The sequence below is a fragment of the Alligator mississippiensis genome, chromosome 2 (assembly GCF_030867095.1).
Source record: "Alligator mississippiensis isolate rAllMis1 chromosome 2, rAllMis1, whole genome shotgun sequence".
In the NCBI taxonomy this organism is placed as follows: domain Eukaryota; kingdom Metazoa; phylum Chordata; order Crocodylia; family Alligatoridae; genus Alligator; species Alligator mississippiensis.
In genome coordinates, this window is record NC_081825.1 from 24,901,365 (window position 1) to 24,923,651 (window position 22,287).

General features: G+C 40.8%; 1 protein-coding gene across 7 annotated transcripts in view; it reads right to left on the reverse strand.

Moving 5' to 3' along the window:
• SORCS2 (sortilin related VPS10 domain containing receptor 2) overlaps positions 1-22,287 on the reverse strand; it is a 937,533-nt gene that overhangs the window by 33,662 nt on the left and 881,584 nt on the right. For all 7 annotated transcript variants that reach the window (XM_059721554.1, XM_059721553.1, XM_059721552.1 and 4 more), the window contains 5 exons: positions 19,907-20,093; positions 13,175-13,308; positions 11,982-12,105; positions 7,429-7,541; positions 5,045-5,170 (listed from right to left, as the gene is read on the reverse strand). In XM_059721554.1, coding sequence (XP_059577537.1) covers positions 5,045-5,170; positions 7,429-7,541; positions 11,982-12,105; positions 13,175-13,308; positions 19,907-20,093 — 684 coding nt within the window. The remainder of the gene's footprint in view (positions 1-5,044; positions 5,171-7,428; positions 7,542-11,981; positions 12,106-13,174; positions 13,309-19,906; positions 20,094-22,287) is intronic.

The window sequence follows — 22,287 nt, forward strand, 5'->3', positions numbered from 1 at the left end:
AAAAAAATCTCTCAAATCTCTGCAACCCATGAATGTTCAAAAATGGCAAATGTTTATAGCCAAATCTTTCTTTCTCCTTATAGACCTTGTCTTTATCCCACAATATTTGATAAAAACCATCTCATTTACAGGTATTATTGGATTATTATTGAATCATACCTTGTGCAATGAATAAACCTTTTTAAAAACTCTTTCCAGTATCCTTACTCTGATCATCATATCAAAAGACACGCTCTCTGCCACTTTATATTTCTTACCTATAAGAAATAATGTGCTTGATAATAAATTGCATCTCATGATTTGCTTCTCTTGCTTAGTTCTAACAGGATAGATGCCTATTTGTATCTTGTTTTTACAAAGATTTTGTAGAAACAGTAATTTCCACACAAAAATGGTCACAATTTCTCCTTTTTTTCTAATGTGGGCATAGCATTCTAATATATGGTCTCTCACATTGCTATAGAGGAACAACATTGAAGGTGACATTAAACTGCACACCTATATAACCTTTAAATTGTAAGGGATTGCCAGAGCTGCATGTAATAATTAATAACCTTATAAAAGACTCTCACTTGGGTTTTCATAGTTATAAAGACATGCTTCTAATTTGGCATCCTGTGGGAAATGGTATCCTAAATTATAGAATGGACTCTATAAAACTAGTCTTGCAATTCTTTAGAATTACCTGTATTGAAGCAAAAGAAAGCAAAAAAACAAACCATATGTCATGTAAGGTGGGATGCTGTAGTTGTTAAGCTTGGCTCATGCAAACAAAACAAGCTTTACCACAATCAAATGCAAAGTTACACACCTGAGAACAAGGCATGCAGGCCATAGCTACAGAATGGACATCAGTAACTCTGAAAAGAGTGTAGGGATTACAGAGGACCAGTAACTCAACGTGAGCTTGCAGAGAGAGGCTGTACTAAGTAGGAGTTGGGAGATGATAAGTTTTATAATGACGGACTCAGTTCATTTAGTTTATAAAAAAAGATTTAGAGGTGACTTGATTATAGGGAGAACATACCTATGTTTGCAAATCTAACAGAAAGGCATTGATATAAAAATAAAACTCAGTGGCCTGTAATACACATGCAGCAGGTCAGACCATCTGTTTTAAGGCTACTTTCTGGTATTATACTTCATGAATCTTGAAACTATTTCAGTTGTGATGGTGTAATTAATTGTTGTTGATGCCAATACGCTTGTTATAGCTATTCCTCATAGCAGACTTTGGACAGAGTAGTGGAATCCCTAGTTGTTCATGCCAATCAGTTGGATAAAAAAAAGATTTTAATAACTGGAATTTTCTGGAGAAAAGCTGGAGAGTCTTCAGGAAAATCACTAAGGTCTATTAAACCCTTATATTGTGTAATACTTTATTCCACCAAGGGTTAATATATCCACCTGAGGTATGAGATACTACTCCACAAATCTAAGATTATCTGCATTTAGTACTTTGTAAAGTTGAGCCATGTATAGTAAGAGAGAATGCAGCCTCTCTTTTTCCATTCAAGGAGCCTATATCTGACCTCCAATTTACTGGTTTTACTAGTAAGTCTCAAATTACATATGCATTCTAGATTTTATCAAACTTTGCGACATCTTAATTTAAAAAAAAAATCTACACAAATACACATGCACATACCAATCATTTAAGTAGTCTATACAGCACAAAGATGGAGACGTAACCTGACAGAACCAATGGCTGGAGTGAAAACTCTACTCTGGCTATGACCACAACCATATAGCCTTATACACCTGAAAACAGCTGGACTGCTACGATGGAGAAATTGCATAGTATACTTCTAACTGGGTGCAACTATACATGCACTTTACTGCAGAGTTGACTAATTAATTCCACAGTAAGGCATCACAGCTTACATGTGCATGGGTATTAGGGTACAGTAAATTAATTAACCCTGCTGTAGGATAGTACTGCTGGGGACAGTACTATCCTATGGAGGAGTAATTTTGTATGCTGAAATGTATGTGTAGATGGTGACGGGCTGGCTGGGGCATGAGGGTGCTAAAGTGCAGGGGCTGCTCGCCACCTAGTCCCACACTTCAGCACCCACATGCCTCAGCCAGCCCCTCTACCGCACACTGATGCCACAAAGAGCCTGGGGTTGACCCCCCAGGTCCCTTCCCAGCCTGGGGCTACTCCACCCTGGCTCAAAGTGTTGTGGTCCCAGGCACCCATGTAAATATTGAGTAGCTGACTCCAATGCAAACTGTGCTGGAGTTTATTTTGTTGCCTTAGCACATGTAGATGCAACCACTGTTAGCACTCTAAGAGATTATGTCTGCTACTATTCTCAGTATGCCCAATGCATCCAAACACAGCTAATCTGCACAAAAACATCACACTGTCAGCAATGTACAACTACTTTACAAAATGTGTAGCTACTTCCACATCTGTCCTTTTCAACCTGATTTGGCATAATTCTGGTCTTCTTCCAGCTCCAGAAACCATAAGTGGCATCTTAGTTGTGGATATTCATCACAGAAATTATATTCTATTAACACAGCTATTTTTTCTATACCTTCCAAGTGTTTGGAACATCCCACAATTATTAGCAGGACAGGATAGCCCTTCATTTTTTCCTTCTTGGAGTACATAGAAGGGTGGTTCAGATATGAACATGAAAAAACTAAGGCAGCACTGAATGTAATTTATGATATTTTTCAAGCTGCCTGGAAGCATGCCATTAATAATAGTTGAGATTTGAAGGGAACTAATCTACATAATCTTTTGTATTAAAAAAAAAGTCAGCAGAACCTAAGGGCCTGTCTTTATTGGTTACTTTAAATTATTAAAGAGGTTCATTTGCTACAAGCTTGGAACAGTAAGATAATATTTCTTTTTAAAATAGCATTTTTTTCTTAAAAAGAATAAAAACGTTAAGAGTTTTAAGGTGATGATGTAGCTAACAATTGTTCACAAAGAGCTCATAGAAAGTACTTCTTAAAATAAAATAATTTCTGCAAATCAACTATGACTTCAATCTTGACTATGAAATTCACTATGATTACAAGGGAAGGCTAAGGTTGGGGAGTTTGTTGTTTGGTTGGTTTTTACATCAGGACCAGTCCCTCAATAATACTCTTATCCAATTTCCTTATATATTTCAGAGATATGTTTAAAATCAGCTCCTCAGATACTCTGGCACTAGGGTTGGGATGCAGGGCAATTGACTGGTCAAATAATGCCAAATGACTTGACTGCCTATCAAAATTGTTATATATTCCATCAAGCCAAAAAATCTCTCATATAGCAAGAGGCCTACCTTTTCCATTGCATCACAGTATCATCTGTAAGCAGGGCAGGAGTGAGCGCTCCCTGCCCTCAGTCCTTCAGGAGTCACACTCCATTTAGGAGCTGGCACCCCCTGCCTTGCTCCTCTCTAGTGAGTTCTCCCAGTCTCCTTACACTACATGGGGCTCCAGGAGCTACTCTGAGCTCAGGTAAGACCCAAATTTGGCAGCTCAGAAAAAAGTTTGTCCTACTGGGCATCCTCCGTGACTGCAGGCATCTCCAAAATGCTTGATGAGTTGGCCGGCTGACTACTTAGCACGCCTTCATTTAAAAAAATGATTTTGTCTTTTATAGTTGTTATAAGTGTTTCATTTTTGTTTAATATCATGGGGGGGTTTATTTTGTAACTGTTCAAGCTGACCGTGGTCTTCAGAATACAATGAAAGGAAACGAAAACCTGTTTAGCCTTGAATATCATTGACATTTACATTTACCACACATTAATAGTTATAAAAATTCATTATATTTAATTTCATTGTTTCACAAGAACAAGTATTCTTTGTAAAGAGCATAAGTACTACTGAAGATTAAAGTATCTCTTGATATTGTTCAAATAATTTAATGCTTAAAATACTTTATCTTTATTTAGCAATACTTAATCAGTCCATTGACTGAGTATTTTTGGAGTGGTCAAATACCCAACCTTATTTGACACAATAGCAAAATACCATGCTATCTATAGAGCTTTGTCCAACTTATCCATGGATCACATTGTCTAGGTGAATACCAGGACCTATCACAGCCTTCCTTTTGGCAAAGTTTCCTATTCAAAATGAATAATTCCTTGAATAATGATCTTTTTAACATAATAATTCTTGAAACTCAAGAAACTGGTACACACCTGAGACATTTTTTATGTTATAGAAAAAAGGGCCTAGTGTCATACATTATAAATTAGAGGCAAAGTCATGCAGAGATACAGTGCTCTTCTAGGGGTCCTTTCTGACTCAAGGGATTTTACTTGCTGTGAGCAGTAAAGCTCAGCACTGAGCCTCGGCTAGCTGCACTCGCCCTGTTGCCTCAGAACTTGAAAAAGCTGTCTGTTCATTAGAACAGAAACAACTTGTGGGACAGCACTATGATGCACCTCGCATAACAGTTCAAACCTTAAGGTCATATTGCATTCAGATCTGCATGTTTCTGAATACAGTAAAAATTATTCTTCTCCTTCATATTTTAAATATGGCATTCCCACAGTGATTACTACTCTGGGTTAGAGGACTTTTATCTCCTGAATCTTTACAATTCAGCATGTTATAATTGTGGTTTCTGATTAAAAATAGCTAAATATTAACTATCCCTTGCTGGTACCAATAACAGATGGATTGTGCAAATGGCACATAGCCCAGAGGGCAGGATGGTATAAAGTTGCTCTGTCCCTGAAAGGGCTTGTAGAGAAATTAAGAGGCTACAGCATACTCTCCACTCCATTCCAGTACATCGTGGGCTAGCACCAAGTGTAAGGTGTAGCTGTTCTCTCCCTATTCCCTTTAGCACAGATTCCATTCCCAGGTATACAGGGAAGTATATGGTGGAGGGTACTGTACTCCACCAACCACAGGGACTGCAATCATTGATAGCCTTTTATGTGGTTCATGAAAGTAGTGGAGTGGATGGTGCTTGGATGCTTAAAAAGCAAATCCAGATCTCAGTGAAGCCAAATGGAGTATTGCCATTGACTTCAGTGGGATGGAGATTTACACAAACACATATTGTTCTGGTTACCTTATCACTAGTTACACTTCTCTTCCGTTTTGGTTGGTTTGCTGGTAGAAGCACATGCAAGTCAGCAGTTGTGGGCAGGCCAGGTTTCACCACAGTTACAAGACTTTCTTCTGGTATATTGGTTTCCTGCAGAGACAAAAACATGAATAAACATGGGCTCTATGCTAACTTTATCCTATCAATATTACTGTAAAACTACTGTATACAAACATGGTATAAAATAGATAACTACTTCTTCATAGGTCTTTTCAAACTGGGCTTTAGTGTTCACATCTTTGAAGTGTAGCTAGGATTCCACATAACTAATTGGAACTAATTGGAAGTTGCATACTGCCCTATATTAATTAATCAAGGTGCTAAGAGCCTTGAAGATGAGAAATGCTAAGTATTATCATCCCAACAAAGAAACCTAATGGCATTATGGAATGAGAGAAGCCTCAATGGATGACAGTTTTATCAGAACACTACAATGAGCATGTAACTTTTCAGGGTGAAAAATTTCAAAAGTCAAATGGGTTTTAGGTTCCTAACTGTTTATGCTGTTTCTGAAATTGAGACTTTTGTAAATGTTACTCCATTAGCTGAAGGCTTCACAAGATTTCCGTTTAAGAAGGTCCATTCATAGCATCTAATGAAGAAGTCAGTTGCCTACAAAAGCTCATGCACCTCTGAGCCAGTTAGCCTCGAGGTGCCATTCTGGCTACCTTCTAATAGGTTTTATTTAAAAGCACTGGGGAAATTTCCGATTTCCCAGGTCAAACACTCATGGAAATTCTATCTGAATGTAAATAAATGTGCTTGTATCGTATTTTTTAAAAGTTAAAATGTGGCGCCAACATGAGTAGAACATAAGAAACCTGTCTAGAAAATATTGGTCATGGAAAGTATAACCTGGAGAGGAATTTCAATAGGTTTGGCATTTAGGGAGGTCTAACCAAGGATGAAACAGAAGTGTATTTAATATATAAAAATAAAATAATCCCAACCTCATTTACATTGGTGCAAATCCAGAGTAAAACCAATGACATCACTGGAAGGTTTAGGCAATAAGGCGTTTTGTTATCTTAGTGATAAATATTCTATAAGTATTTACCTCTCGGGTTAGAATCTATTGGTGTTCAGCTCAATCAATATCTGCTTATTGTATCTTCAGCAGTGCTTGTGCCTAAACAATATAAACAGTGTAATCTAGTGCTCCCTGTCTCTATGGAATGATGCTTTAGGCTGTGTGTAGACAAAATGAGGGGCACGTGTGCATGACACTTTAAAGCAGGCTAAATGCTTTAATGGTGTTGGTGTTTGCATGCCTCAGTGGCATGTTGAGCATTAATTCCAGCTGCTGTAGAAAACTCAGCAGCATAATGCACCTTAAATGACTTGGGGTGCAGCAGCTCCTTAGAGGAATTTTAGTTTGCTGCCTCTACAGCTGTGAAGCGAAGCACTGGGATCCGTGCAGCTCAGGGGCTCTGTAGGAAGCCCTGCAGGCAGCCTGGCAGCAGCCCGGGAAAGCAGGCTCCGCCCAAGAAAAGCAACATGCCTGATCTCCGCCCCCCCGGCCCCAGAGCCTGCCTGCCTGAGTTGCGTGGGGCCCAGTGCTTCCCTCCGCAGCTGTGGTGGCCCCCAGGACTGCCCAGGCCGGGGTGCCACTGCCACAGAGGTAACCCCCCCCGCCACACACACAGCCCAGGGACCGCTTTGCCCACCAGCAGCTTGCCCTGCCCTCCCCGCCGGAGAGGCAGGTAAATCAGTGGGGTGTGTGCATGACATGGGAGTTTAATCAGCCCTAAATTGTAGTGGGATTTTTTAAAACCCACCACAGTTTAGGGCCCCCGTTTCATCTATACATGCCCTTACTCATTACGCAGTTATGACTCATTATGCAGTTACTTAAGTAAATGTTTGACTTAGAGAATTTAGAGGATATGTCCATGTTCAAATTTATAGCCTATTTGTATCTGTGATCCAAGTTGAATACACGAGAATATAAATTCATTTAGTTGTACATAATCAAAGGCTAAATCCTGTATATTATAGTACCCTTGGTATAACCCCTAACTCCATCCCATTCAAGCTAAGTGTTCTTCTCACAAAATCAGCAGTATTTACTTATCTGTCCATCCAGCCCCCCAAACCCTGAGATCATTAATTGCCAATTAGGATATATTAGAATCAAACCTGCAATGCTGAAATATTGTTTTATGTGGTCTGGATACACAAGCGACTCTAGTCTCAAACTGCTTTTAAATGTCGCCCTGGGGTTTCTGTTTATTGTTCTCCTCTGCTCGCTGGGTTGTTTGCTTTTTTTCTAAATGGAAAGGCATTAACTTAACCTTCCAGCTTTCTGACTGGAGAGGCCTCAGTATGTAAGCAATCTAAGAAAGTACCTTTGCAAGAAGTCGTGTCACTACCCGACCTATGTCTTCCCTCCACTCTGGTATGTTGGGGTTGTACATGTCCAGATGTTTAGTAAACTTTAGAGAAAGAACATGAAAATGATCTAGAAACAGGAAAGAAAGATTGTTTTTAACAATTAATAAATAGGACTGAAAAAACTGCTTTTGCAGTAAAAGTAACATTAAAAAGAGTGATATCAGCATTATTTTATTATTTGTACTGTATGCATACTTAGAATTTCTACTGTGCTAAGTGCTGGATGCATCTAGACCAAAATGGCAGCTCCTATTTTAAGGAATGTACAATATTTAATATACTAGCACCAGTTACTTCCTTTAGCAACCTCCTTCTGTATTTCTTCCATCACTATGCCATTCTATGTCTAAATGTTTCTAAACGCTGAGGAAAAGCAACGGGAAAAATAAGGAAAACAGATTAGTATGCTCCACTGGGCATACATTGCCAGACATACCACAGTGTTTTGCTTTCAGTGGACCTGTGCCAATGAATTTAATTCTCAAGGGGCGTCTACTCAAGATGGTTTACTGAGCAACAGACTAACTGACTGCACAGTAAAGTGCCGCCGTCTACATGTGCAGATGCTTACTGCGCAGTAAATTAGTCAACTGTGTGGCTAATTTGCTACTTGCAGATTCAGGTTTGCCCAAGCTTCCACTTCTTGTAAGCTTCCTTTTTGTATTTAACCTTACCGAAGAGTTCTGCGCTAAGCCAAGCTGGGTGTTTGCCACATTTGCTATTCTTCTTGCACATCAGGATGGTTTGTCCCTGTGCCTCAGTAAGGTTCCCTTAAAACCTTACTGATCAGGGCCCAGCAGGTAGCAGGCAGCTCCCAGGGACAAGGAACAATGTCCCAGGCCCCCCTCTGATTGTGGAGCTGGGACCAGGAGCTCCCTGCATAAGAAGAGTTCTTCGCCCAGCCCAGAACTGGCTGGGACTTGCCCCAGAACAGGACAGTTCCTGGCCAGGTCTATACTCTGCATGGAAGTCTGCACATGCAGCCCAGAGCTGGCTGGGAATTGTCCTATTTTGGGGCAGGTCTCTGGGCAGCCAGACTACACTTGTAGACTTCCCTGCACAGCCTGGGGCTGGCTGGAAACAGTCGTGTTCTGAGCCAGGTCTGGCAAGCTCCAGGCTATGTGTGGAAGCCCCACTAGCAAAGGGCTTTTCCCTATGTGCATGCAGCATGCAGCAGCTGTCTCCTGGCCCATGCTCATCAGGACCTCTCCCGACATGTATGGGGCCAGGAGACAGCTGCTGCTGCAGCTGGCACAGCTCTCCTGTCCCCATGCCCCCAGCCAGCCCCCCAGCTAGCACCCAAGGGGAGCCTGGAGCTCCCCCTGGCTGCTACAGGGGGCAGAGCAGGGAGGGAGCAAATCTATATGTAGATGTACTCCCCGGTAGATGCGCTCCCCCGTAGGCTTACTGCACAGTATTTTTACTGCATAAAGGCTGTGTTTACATGAGATGCTGACTGTGCAGCAGCACCAATGTACAGCTTTTTTGTGATGCTACTGTGCAGCAGCCCAATGCCATTGTGCAGTAGTGTTGTGTCACTGTTGCTGACACATTATACTTCTGTGCAGTAGTCTCGGGATACCATGCAGTCAGTGTCTCATGTAGATGTGGCCAGTAAGTCTACTTCAAATTAATAGTACATGTAGATGTGCCCACTGAATCACAAACATATAGTTTTTGCCCACTGCATATTCCCTTTATTCACAGAAAATGAATGTTTTTGTTTCAATAATCTACCTATGAAAATGAGAACACAAATGACATGCCAAAAGCTAACCACTGCTCTGTTTAAAAGAATAAATATGATACATTCACAACAGTTCTATTGATATAACCCAAAATATCTGAAATTTTAGAAATGGACAATTCCTTGTTTAAGAGGACTGTATATATTTTTGCCTTTGTCCTCATATAATCTTTGGAAGAACACCTGAAAAAGTTAATGCAAAGGAGAGAACAAGATCCTTTGGAATGTATGAAAGATTCAAACTTGACCTCTACAGCAACTTAGACAAAATCACATTTTTCCTAAGTATTTTGTTATTTCCTTCACCACCAATACCTTTTTAGTCTTTCACACTGGCTTTGCCAATACTAACAGTATATTCAGTAGCAGAAAATCAGAGGCATGATATGCTTACAAGCCAGTCTAATAGGGTTATAGTTTTAAAGCTTTCTGTAAAGACTTATATTACAAGCATTCGTGAAATCCATTTATTATAGGGCAGAAGTTAAGAGGTTTGCAAAAGAACTGTAACTCAAAAATTAGTTTGCCATTATTTTATATTATAAAAGCACACTAAAATCAAAATAATAGAGTCCACTTGAAAAGTTAGGACTAGAGATGTATGTGGGTCTCTAGTATATATGAGGGTTTTTAAAACCCCATATTTGCAAACTGGTGCAAACTACAGTTGAAAAAAAGGCTATTCCATTTCCTGTATTTGACTGCACATATACGGCAAAGCAAGAAGTGTAGCTTCCCACTGTAACTGAGACCACGTTGCATTCCAAGTTGCAATGATCTCCTGGACCAAACAGAAGTTCACTGCTGGTTCCAGGAGGGAGGGGAATTGAATTGCTAGCTGCAGCCTGTAACCAGTTGCCCCTAGCAATGGCCCCTCCTCCCTGTGAGGCTGCAAAGTTTTCAGAATGAGAGAGGGGGAAAAGGAGCAGAAAAAGTTCAGTCTGGGGGCTTTTGAGCCCCCACTGGAGGGTGGGGTAGGTCAATTGGAGCCCCCAGCACCTGAGGAGGCTCCAATACACCCACCCCACCCTTCAGTGGGGGCTCAAAAACCCCCAGACTGAACTTCCTCTGCTTCCCCCCCCCCTCCCCCCAGTTCTGAAAATAGTGACAGGCTAGCAAGCAGGCAGACAGAAGTTACAGGTACTCCTCACTTAACGACCTACCTGTTTAACGACCGCGCGGACTTACGACCAGCTCTCCGAGCAGTCATTACTCCGAGCAGGTAGGTCGTTAAGTGAGGAGTAGAGTACACTTGTATTGTGTTCAGCACGGCGGGGCAGACAGCTCCCGCGCTCGCAGCCCAGGCACTTTGCTGCTCAGAGCGGCTCCTCGCTTATCGACCAATTCGCTTAACAACCGAGTCGCAGGAACGGAACTCAATCGTTAAGTGAGGAGTACCTGTATAAAAGATTCTCTGTTTTGAAACGTCTTCATCTGACCCCTCATGCAATGAGGGTTCAGATTTTCACCCAATTGGCCATTTTTTAAGCTGTCTCTAGCTGTGCACTTGTGTTTGGTCATGGCTATAAACTGCTTTCTGTGGCCAGATCGGGTGAAAATTGTCACTGTCTATGACTATAAAAGCATAAATAATTTATCTGCCTACCTACATGTTTCAAAGAATATCCTGCCACATAAGCATATTATAGGTCACAGCAAAACACTCGGATACAAGAACTAAATGGTCATTCAACTGTTTCAGAAGCACGTATTCAATATATTTTGGTTTGGTTTGGTTTAGGCTGAGTACATAAAAACTCCATTGAAATGTTCTTTCCCTAGATGACGGATAGCCAGCCTACAGCATGGATGACATAAGTGGCAGAGGCAGCCTCTTTGTGAGACATGGCAGATGTGGGAGGGGACAGGCAGCACAGTGCCTGCAAGATAGGGCAGGGAGCAGAAAACACAGCATCAGATCAGGCAGGGAGCATACTGTGGGAACCAGAAAGCAGAAGAGAGCTGGACAGGGAGCACAGAGCAAGGAGGAGAAAGCTGAGCAGCAGATCAGATAAGGAAAAGTGATGGGAATGGCATATTGAGGGGGCACTAATTTGTTGCATGCCTGCCAAGAAGGGTTGGCCCTCACTGTCTTAGATTATGCATTCCAGGATAAAACCAACAGAAGGATTCAAACAATTATATTTTAAACATTGTATAATATTCTACAGGGAAGGTCCAAAATGCCACTTCATAATATTTACTTACCTTTAAAGTTTGGAACAACAATTTAGTGTATTCTGTAATTCTTTCTTAATGAAGAAATGAAGATTTCTTTCTTTAATACATTATTTAAAGGAATTTAGTGTATTCTGTAACGCTTTCTTTAATGCCACTCTGTTCATTTCCATGGAATCAGGGACAATTTTAGTTCACTAAGTTTAGAAGTTTAACACACCAGTAGGTAAAATTTCACAATATAGTTAAAGCTGTGCTAACCGGCATTTTAGTAACCGGCACACTCTACTAACCAGAATTTCCGGCAGGGTGGCCGGCCGGATGCGGGGGTGGGGTGGGGGGAGTTCACACATGGTGGTGGCAGCCACCACACTCCCCCTCACCCTGCTACCACCACTCCACGTCTGGGCAAAAACCTCCACCTCAGATAATCGGCATTTTTAGATTACTGGTACCCCCCATTCCCCACTCATGCCAAATAACAGAGCTTTTACTGTATTCTGTTTTCCAAGGACTGTCCTAAAGTACATAGAAATATAATCAATAAACAAAAAAATCCATAAGAAAGTAAAAATATCTCACCAAAAACTTGGACAACCTTTGAATCTTGAAGCATGGAGTTACCACAGGAGGCTTGCACTGTAACTCTAACCTCACCTGTCTCAGCAAATTTGGTCATTAAAAAACTCTCCAAAGTAAGAAACGGCTAAACAAACAAAAAAAAAAAAGATACAAAAGAAAACAGAAGAATCGGGTAAGAATCAGCAGAGAAGCATGTGAGAGAGAGAGAGAGATCAGTCATTGAAATGTCTTGTCAGGAGCAACCAATCTACTGAATATTTTCCACGGAATGAATTAATCAACGTCAGCTCAATGTCCAACAAATCCATGAATTGCAATGTTCAACTAACAGGGATCCTTGGAGTTATGGAGCTATGGCTTACATTTTTAAACAATGGAAAAATGTTTCTTTTAAGATACCAGACAAGAGTATTAGGATTTGAGTCAAAGCTGACTGAAATGAATGGCTCTGGGTCAGGCCCTTGCTGCATTGGGCTGATACCCCTAAACACTGAGGTTCAGACACATTGTCATCAACTACAATCAAATTTATTTTGTAGTTTTACTTTTAATGCATGACTTGTAGTCACTTAAAAAGCATGCAGGGGCATTCTCTTTCTTAAAGAATCAGGTGCTAAATTCATGTTTTACACACTGCAGGGCCACTATCCGGTGTCTACTTAAGAATCACCGAAGCATAGATTAATAGGCTGGTGCAGGCCACGAATACAGTGGAGTATTGATGTAATTGCAAAAAGAAACATATTGAATTTGTCTCAACTATTTCTCCCTTGCCCAGGTCTCTTACGGTGACAACAAGTTCCTTGCTGGTTGTCATTGTTTCTGGCACTTACACACAAAGAGAGATGATGCGGTGATGCCACAGGGCCATCACAACTTTTTCTCCAAATGTGGTGAATTGTGATAAAATTCTAACTCCTCTAAAATAAATGGCCTAGAGATATAGACCATTCTAACAGAGAAATTTCCTTTTTCACATAAGCATCAACCATTGGAAAGAAGGAAGAGGAGTGTAAGCTTTCTTAATGGAGTTAAGTAATGTTTAATAGAGGTATAACTGGCTGTTTAAAACAAAGGTATTCTATAAAATGTCATATCCACTACAACAAAATTCTCCTGAAAGGATAATTGTCTGATATAATCTTTATTGAAAAGAGGCTGGAAAATTATATCAAATGAAAGCTTACACATACCTGAAGATTGTTTCCTATCCACCAGTAGAAGACTGTCAAATTAGGGTTCTTGGGCAATATGATGGCTGTCAGATTCACCTCCTGGTTTCTCCCAATGACGGGAACCACTTCTAGATGTAAAGCCTGCAGTAGAGCTGAATGGAGTGCCAAAAAGGCCATTAATCAAGAAGCCAGCAGTTTATCGAATGCTTCCAGTTTTTTTGTTTTGTTCACTAAGCCTGCAGCAGTCTCACCTGCACACAACAAGGTCCTGAACTTACCTTTCTCTCATTCTGCAGTGAGGAAAGCTGCAGGCATATCCTGAAGGACTTCATTTTAATCAAATAAAAAATGTCACAAAGTAAAACCCAGAGCGATGTGATTTATCAGTGTAGCTGCAGGAGTCTTTTTTGTGCATGTTTAACATAGCAAGTCATAAGCAAATTTAGCATTGTTTAAAAAAAAGGGAAAGGTAACAGATTATTTCTAAGGCATCAAAGGAAAAAAGTGATGGAAATTCTACCATGCCTTTAAATTAAGGCAGAAACTGAAAAGTTGAAAAGAATGATGCTGACTATTCATTTTTATTACAAAGCATCAGCAGTCAGTCAGGCTATTACCCTGTATAATTACCAATTAATGTGTGTGCTTTAAAATAACTATGTACGTTATAGAATAATTTATTTGAAAATCAAAATGGATTGCCACTGTACATTAAAAATATGCTTTTACTGTAAGTTTATTTCTTTCTGAACTGCTGCCTGAGAAGACTATAGCTACTCTTGTAAGTATTTGTGTGCAGTGTACAAAAAACACATCATATTCAAATGTTTTTTTTTTTCTGGCCCTTAATATTGTCAATTAGAAACACTCTTTATAATAATGTTATTGAAAATATTTGTTTGTCTAGGGATAGGTACAGATGTTCAAGGAGGTTAGGGGGAGGTTATATTGCATTAAAAATGGCCACCCAATCTAACTTAGTTTGCCCAGGTGCAGACCTTGTACTTAGATCCCTGGTTAGATCAATCTAAGTGTGAACTGAATTGAAGTTCAGGAAAGTTCGATCAGTCTAAAAATGGCTGACCCAATCTATGTTAACTGTACCTTGGAGGTAGTTTAACCTAAATTGGGTTCAGTAATTGAACTTCTGTATAGTTTCCATGCAGCCCTGCTGGGAAAGCACAGCTGCTGGCTCCAGCCGGTGCTGCACTTTTCCTAGTGCCCTGCCCCTGGCACCGGGTTATTTTTAGCCTCCCTGGCTCCTTGCCGCACTTGCAGATGGACAAGCCTCCCCACAGATCAACTAGCCTGCCAAACCTCCCATCCTGCAAGCCACTGCTGCTGCCAGTTTTACCAGCATTTACTGGTGTCAGGAGATGAGGAAGTAAGCTGTGGTGTGGGGAGGGATGGGCAGGATGAGGGGGGAGTTGATTTGCTGGGGGAGGTGGGTCAGGGGACTACAAATCGTTCCTAGTCCTGTGGGGGGGGGGAGCGAGGGTCCTCACATCCCACCAAAGCCCCCTAAAGAGCTGCCAGCCTCCCAATCTGCCTGCCCCTACCCCCACTCAGATTTACTTTAATCGGACTCCCAGGACTAGTGAATGCTGGTAAAACCAGCCCCAGGAGCAGTTTGTGGGATCAGGGGAAGTTCAGTGATACCGGGGTGAAGTGGAGTGGTGGTGGGGGGAGGGAGACTGGAGGGGTTCTGGCAGGATTGGAGAGCCTCCCCAGTCCCATCAAGGCCCCTCCCCTCCAATCCCACCAAAACCTCCCAGACCCCAGCAACCCCCCATGGGTCTCGCTAGCCCACCCCCAATCCCTCTAATCCCCTGCAGACTCTACTTGCCCCCTTCAGTCCCTGCAAGCCCTTCCAGATCCCACCAAAACCCCCACAGATCCCACTAGCCCCTCAATACTCCCAAGCCCTCCCTGCCGCAGAACCTACTAGTCCCCCCAGTCCTGCCAAACCCTCCTGGATTTCACCTACCCCTCCACAGATGCCACTAGCCCACCAATCTCCTCAACCTTTCCTGCAGACCCCACTTGCCCTCCCCAGTCCCCTCCAAGCTGCATCACTATCCCCTCCCTTCCCGACTTACCTTAGATTGGGTGGCCATTTTTAAATCAATCTAACCTCCCACTAACTTTCCTGAATATCTGTACATACCCTAGGAGGCATCATAACTTGCTTCTCAGAAGTAACCAAAGATTGGAGGTTTATTTACTATAATATAATAATTAATATTGCATAACTTATATTGCAACAATTATCCCAGGATACCAAAGCACTTTATAATCATCAATAGATTCCCAATTATATAACAGGAATAAATCCCACCCCATTATTTCTCATTACTCTAAATACCTCTCTACCCATTCAAAGATTGTAGTTTCAATCAAAACTCAAGGGCTGCACATGTACAAATTATTGGTCCAAGACCTCTCTTGCATTCTGTCACCAGCTGCATCATTGCCCATTAAATTCCAGCTCACATGGGCGGGAAGATCTGTCCTCTCTGGGGGAAAGGCCCATATAGTATACACTCCCCTCTCCTCTAAAATGCCAGATACGATGTCATTTCATGTAGACATAAGATTCAACACCAGTATTCTACTCAATACTGGAAAGGCCTCACCTGGAGTATTGTGTCTAGTTTGGTCCCCACACTTCAAGGCGGACATCGAGGGTTTGGAAAGATTCCAGCCCATGGCAATAAAAATGATTACAGGCCTGGGATACAAGGCTTATAAGGAAAGGCTGAAATAACTAGGGTTATTTAGCCTGGAGAAGAGAAAACTGAGGGGGGATTTCATAACAGCCTTCAAATACCTAAAAGGTAGGGAACAGAACTAGGAGTAACAGATGCCAGCTGAAGCAAGGCTGGAGATTAGAAGGAACTTTCTGACTATGAAGGTGGTCAAACATTAGAACAGGCTACCTAGAGAACTTGTGGAATCTCCATCCTTGGAAACTTTCAAAAGCAGGTTAGACAGACACTTGACTGCGGTGGTTTGGTTAGGGCTGATCCTACCTTGAGCAGGTGGCTGGATTAGATGACTTTGTGGGGTCCCTTCTAGCCCTACTTTCCTAAGATCCTAAGCTTCTCTATTTTTTTCAACATTCTCTAAAAATTCAACTCTCTAAACCAGTTTATGGATTCATGACATACTGGGCACATCTAAACGAGTGGTCCCATCACTGCATGGTTATTTTTCACTGCTACTGCGCAGTAGTCTCACCATCATGGTTCATGTCTGGTGATGCTATGTCGCCATAGCAACAAGCTATGGCAGCGGAGCATCTCGTGTAGACGTACCCACTAAGAGCTTCAACAGTTTCTTTAAGAAACTGAAATAAAGCACTCCCATAAGAGCTGAATATCATGCAGACAATTAAGAACAAGTAGCGGGGGTTAGTAAAATCCCTTCCACTTACTTACAGTTGGGCTTTTTTGTTTGTTTCCTTTTTGGACTACATGGATTAACACTTTCTGAAAGGATCATCTATAAAGTAAAGAATCCCTTTTCTGAACAAAAATTCTCTCAAAATTAAAAAAAAAAGACAAATATTCAGATTAGGAAACAAGATTAAGCTTTTGGCTTTGATGTTATACTAGATCTTGTTTCAGCTTACTCAGAAAAAATACCCCTTTAAGATATGATTTCACTCTTAAAGGGAACGCAATTTGCTCAAATCTTTCTATGAGAACTGTGACAGAAAACGTTTCTTGGGATTTTGATTAGTCCTGAGTTTTCTCATCATCCTTAATTAATAAATATATCTTTATTATATAACTAGAATGTCTTTGGCTGAATCCTGACATCCCAGAAGAGATTAAGGACAGGATTGTACTTTTGATTTTACATAACAAGAACATTTATTAATAACTTGATCCACAAGAATTTTGTCTTTGCCACAATTTCAGTAATTTTCATTAAAAAAAATACCTACACCAATCCACCCCCAAAATAGCTAGTTTTACACCCAACCACTAAAATAGAAGTAGTTTCACCATATGGAAAAGAAAAAGGAATGCAGACCACCTTCCTTCCTCACTTCCCATTATTGTAGGCAATCTACTAACTTTGAAAACTTTAGGCCTTGCTCTAGAGCTTGGTAAATTATATTATTCACTTGTAGTTTTTTAGATCAGAAAAATATACTTTTGGTTCATCCTACTAGGAAATGTTTTTTCAAGGGTCTGGCCCATATCTACTATATAGTATAGGACCATTCAGATACTTGGGACTTCACAAGATTCAAGGACTCTTTTTGCCCTCTGTCCCTTAAAACCTACTCCAAATGGCTTATACAACAAATAGAAAGCGAACAAAAGATATGGGCGTGTATGACTTGATTTCCTTTTATCATGTTCCAAAAGATAAGATGCATCTAGGCCCATAGGCCAAATCACTCTAGAATTTTCAAATTCCAATTATATTTGCCCTTGTCAACTTACTCAAAACCTCACAATTTAACTGGAGAAACTAGACTTCATAAAACAGAAATAATAATCATCTTTTAAAAAAGGGTTGGCTTGGAGAGGATAAAATAGTTTCATAAGCCTCCTCCAAGATTGTTTATGGCATCTGAGGCAATTCCAGAGGGTTAAAAAATCTGTTTAGAAGTTATGCTAGTGGACCACTTGTATCTGGTGTTCAAATACCAGATTTGCTTTGGAACAGTATACATTTTATTCTTGAGCACTGCATCAGACTTTACTAGTTGTAATTTAATTTACAACCTTTGCTGGGATTATTTATCATAATGAAAGGGCTAAAGCAGAGATCCCTTTTGAGAAAGCTGTCCTGAAACTATCCTTCAGTTTTCCTGCTTCTCAATCTCCTGCATAACTGGGGTATAAACAGAAGCAAGAGCAATGTTACCCATTTACAATAAGAGCTCCAAGGATATGCTGCTTCTACAGATTCTATACTCTTCTTTCTGGATGCTATCATATCCATCACCTTGATTGCCAAGCAGGACTACTCTCATCAGCCTCAATCCCCACACCTTCTGCTGTAGAGGGAGGCATCTGCCTGGCCAAAAGCTGCTGGGTTAAGCCTCTCAAAGCCACTGAATTAAAGTTTTTACAGCTTTTTTACCAATGTGAAAATTGTTGAGCAAAGTGTAAAATATTCCACTGTAAGGAAAACAAATAATCAGTCTGAGGAACAGATGATAAGGACCTTTGATTTTAATTGCAGTTTTGTCATTAAACTAAATAGGGGAAAGACTGTGCTGTAACTGGTCATATCTATAATGTGGGGCTGCCGTGAGATCAACATCCAGAACTTTTCATTCCTTGTCATTTGCATGAATTACTAAGCAATGCTCTGTCTCAAGGACTCTGAAGCTTGCAAAAGTAGTGTGGACTTTTAGAGTAGTATGGCCACTGCTCTCTTGGCTTGCACTAAAGATTTATATTTGTATATAGGCTTGTATGGCTCCAATAGTTTCTGCTTCCTGCTTTGTTCAGGGATTTCTGATGGAAAGCACCCAAAGCACTCCAAAGAGTATGAGACTGACATTTGGAGAATGCAAGATGGGTAATCATATTTTTTCTAGTGTGTGCTTTATTTCTGAATTTCTGTTTGACACATCAGAAAACAGAAGCAATAGTTTTCTTGAGTCCTTAAGGAGGAAGAAATGCAGTTCCAGTCATGAACTTCCTGCTTTATTTCAATTATGGAATGACTGAGGTACATTAAACCCTTGATGGCGCATGATATTCCCTATGCTGTGCTGTGCTGTGCTTTCTTCTTACATTTGTTGATCTCTTTTATTTGGGTTTTAATTAAAAGAAAAAAGCAATGGGCTATATCAAGCATACTGCATATTCTCAAATAATATATAATACACCAAAACCAATATTTTTAGTGGCTTAATTTATGTACCTAAACCTATACTCAAGCACCTTAAGTAAATAGTCTGATTTTCAGAGGTGCCAAGTACCCACTGCTCTGAGCCTTCTGAAAATCAAATAGGAGAAAATATCCCTTTCTCAGCACCCTGTGTTACTACAGAACTGAATACAATGTATTCAGTTTAAATGTTTAAATGTATATTTTTATCACTCTTATATTAAGAACGAGGTCTGAAAACATATAGGGCTCAGACTTCCGACATCCTTGCCTGCTAATGCTGCTCACATCCCACTAGATTATACATCTCCTGAAAACCAAGTCCTCCTTTGACCTGAAAATACAATTTACAAGTATTGTATTTACTTCCATAAAACATGAAAATTAGTAACTGAAAAAATCTGGGGGTGGGGGTTAAAAGAGAAAACACCTAACCATTTGTTTTCCAGCTGAAGGTTGGGGCTGTGCCATGCTGGGGCAGGACTCTCATCAGCCTCAATCCCTCCACCTTCTGCTGAAGAGGGAGGCATGTGACTGGCCAAGAGCTACTGGGTTAACCCTCTCAAAGCCACTGAATTAAGGCTTTTACAGCGCTGTTCCCCATGTAATTCAGAGGCACCCCACAATAGATGGGGAGGTTTTTTTTCTTCATTTTGTCTTCCCAAAACAATGTCTTATTCAGGGGCATATGGAATGTGAATAAATACAGTTTATGCATTAACACCACACAGGAAATATGTGGTTGCGTGAGCTTGTCCACAAAAGATGGTTTTGCAAATAGTGTCCAGTTATTAAGGCTATGTTAGTAGTTTCCCCACAGTTGTCAAGATCTTTTTATGAAGCTGGAAAAATAAACCGGAGAAAAACAAAAACAGTGAAACTTACCGTTCACTTGAACAAACACCACAGCCTCATCATGCCCAGCCACATTCTCAGCCTTGACTGAGACACGGTATATCCCAGGGTTCTCATAACGATGGCGGATAGGTTCACCAGTCATAGTGAGATTCACATATATTGCCTTAAATCCATCTCCAAGATCCACCTGGTACTTAGTATTTAGAACATCTCCCTATCAGAGGAAACAAGTCAGAAATGTTTGGATAGACAATATTCAAATTGGAGACATTGCTGTTATTGTTACTACAGAACAAAAAGGTGTGTGTGTGTGTGCACGCATGTATTAATATTCAACTATCTGTAATATAGTTCCAAACAATGAAAATAAAATATTCCAAAGCAGTCAGCAAGTTGTAAATTTATTGTGTCACAGTGATGTCACCCCATCTGCACATGGTCAACATCTCTCTAAAACACTGCCCACTATGTTAGTGAAACTATAGGTCCTTGAGCACGGTAGCTAGCATACTGTGTACGTAAAGTGCTCCACCTGGGGATGAACAATCCCCAACACACCTACAGGCTTGGCAATGCCAACCTGACCAGCACCATGAATGAAAGGGACCTCGGGGTAATAATTGACCACAGTATGAACATGAGCCAGCAGTGTGACACTGTAGCCAGCAGGGCCAACAATACCCTGGCATGCATCAATTGATGCACCCCCAGCAAAACCAAAGAAGTGATTCTCCTGCTCCATTTGGCATTGGCAAGACCACAGCTGGAGTACTGTGTCCAGTTCTGGGTGCTGCACTTTAGCAAGGACGTGCTAAAGCTTGAGAGAGTCCAGAGAAGGACCACCCATATGATCAGAGACTTGCACAGCAAGCCATACAAGAAAAGGCTGAGGGATCTGGGACTCTTCAGCCTGAAAAAGAGAAGGCTGAGAGGGGAGTTGTTAGCAGTTTATCACTACAGAGGCGTACATCATAGGCTCAGTGAACAATTGTTCACCAGGGCACGCTTGGGGAAAATTAGAAGTAATGGCTACAAACACCTGGAAGACCGTTTCAGGCCCAACATTATGAAAACTACTTCACAACTAGGGTGTTCAGACTGTGGGATAAGCACCCTCCAGAGGTGGTGCAATCACCTACCCTGGAAATCTTCAAGAGGAGACTGGGCAGTCACCTTGGTCTGGTCACCTGGCCCCAGTTGTTTTTCCTGCTTGGTGCAGGGGGGCTGGACCCAGTGATCTTGCAAGGTCCCTTCCAGCCCCTTACAATCTATGAATTTATGAATCTGTGAACAGAGCCATAGCCAAGATAAAATTCAGGAGCATAAGGCATGAACTCTGAGACTTAGAGATGTGGGGAACTGAACTGCAGTTGGGAAATAGTATATACATCCAGACATATCTTTATGCCATGTTAGAGATTTTATGTAATTTACTGTAAGACCAGCTCTTCTGAGAGCTCATAAAAGTGCCACTATCTTGTTAATATTAAGCCTTGTGCATTAGGACGACTATGATTGTCTTCAGTGTGCCACTCCATTAAAACTAAGACACACCCATCAAAGGCCTTCTATTGTCACAATGAAGCACTGTGTGACCATTCGGAAGAGACAGATGTCCAATCTGGACATGAGTCTAAAGCCAGAGGAAACTTCTATTAGCTTTTAGCTCTGGACCATGACATTCAGTTTTAAAAGTTTTGAGTGGATCTGGAGAATGGCTGTAGTGCATCTATATACTGTACTAATTTGGTCACTAAAATCATTCATCAGACCAAAGAAGGTTTTCATCCCAATTACATTACTTTACCATACAGACCACTGTCTGGAACAGAGTATGGGTGTTGTTATCATCACTGTCGTTACTACTACTACTATTATTACATTATATTGCAGTTTGGTTCAGTAAAACATTTCATTCCTTTCACATAGAAGAGAAAATTATGTTCGTATTAAGAGAATACTCAGAATAAAGAACATCTAGAATTATCAAATGCTTTGTCTCCATATTGTCTGACCAAGAAAAGGAGTTTCTTGCCTTGTATTGTCCTCTGTTGTGAACATTTTCCTACAAATAACCATTTTCTTTTGCTGCAGATAGGTAGCATTGAATAGAGGAAACAATGCCTTATGAAAATTTAAAAAGGAGATGCTTCAGTTATGTGCTTGTACATGCAAAACCTTTGGGGGCCTCTAAGAAAGCCAATAAACAGTATTTGCTTTTTATGTTAGAAAAGCACATGCATATCATCTCCAGTGATTAAAAGATACTGTTCAATGCTTGGAGCTGGAAGAGTTCTGCTGAATGTTCTGTTTTGACCTCCCCCTTCCTGATGTTACACTGACAGTGATGCTCTCAAAGCACTGATACCCCACTCCGATTGTTCTATCAAAAGGAAGAGATAATAATG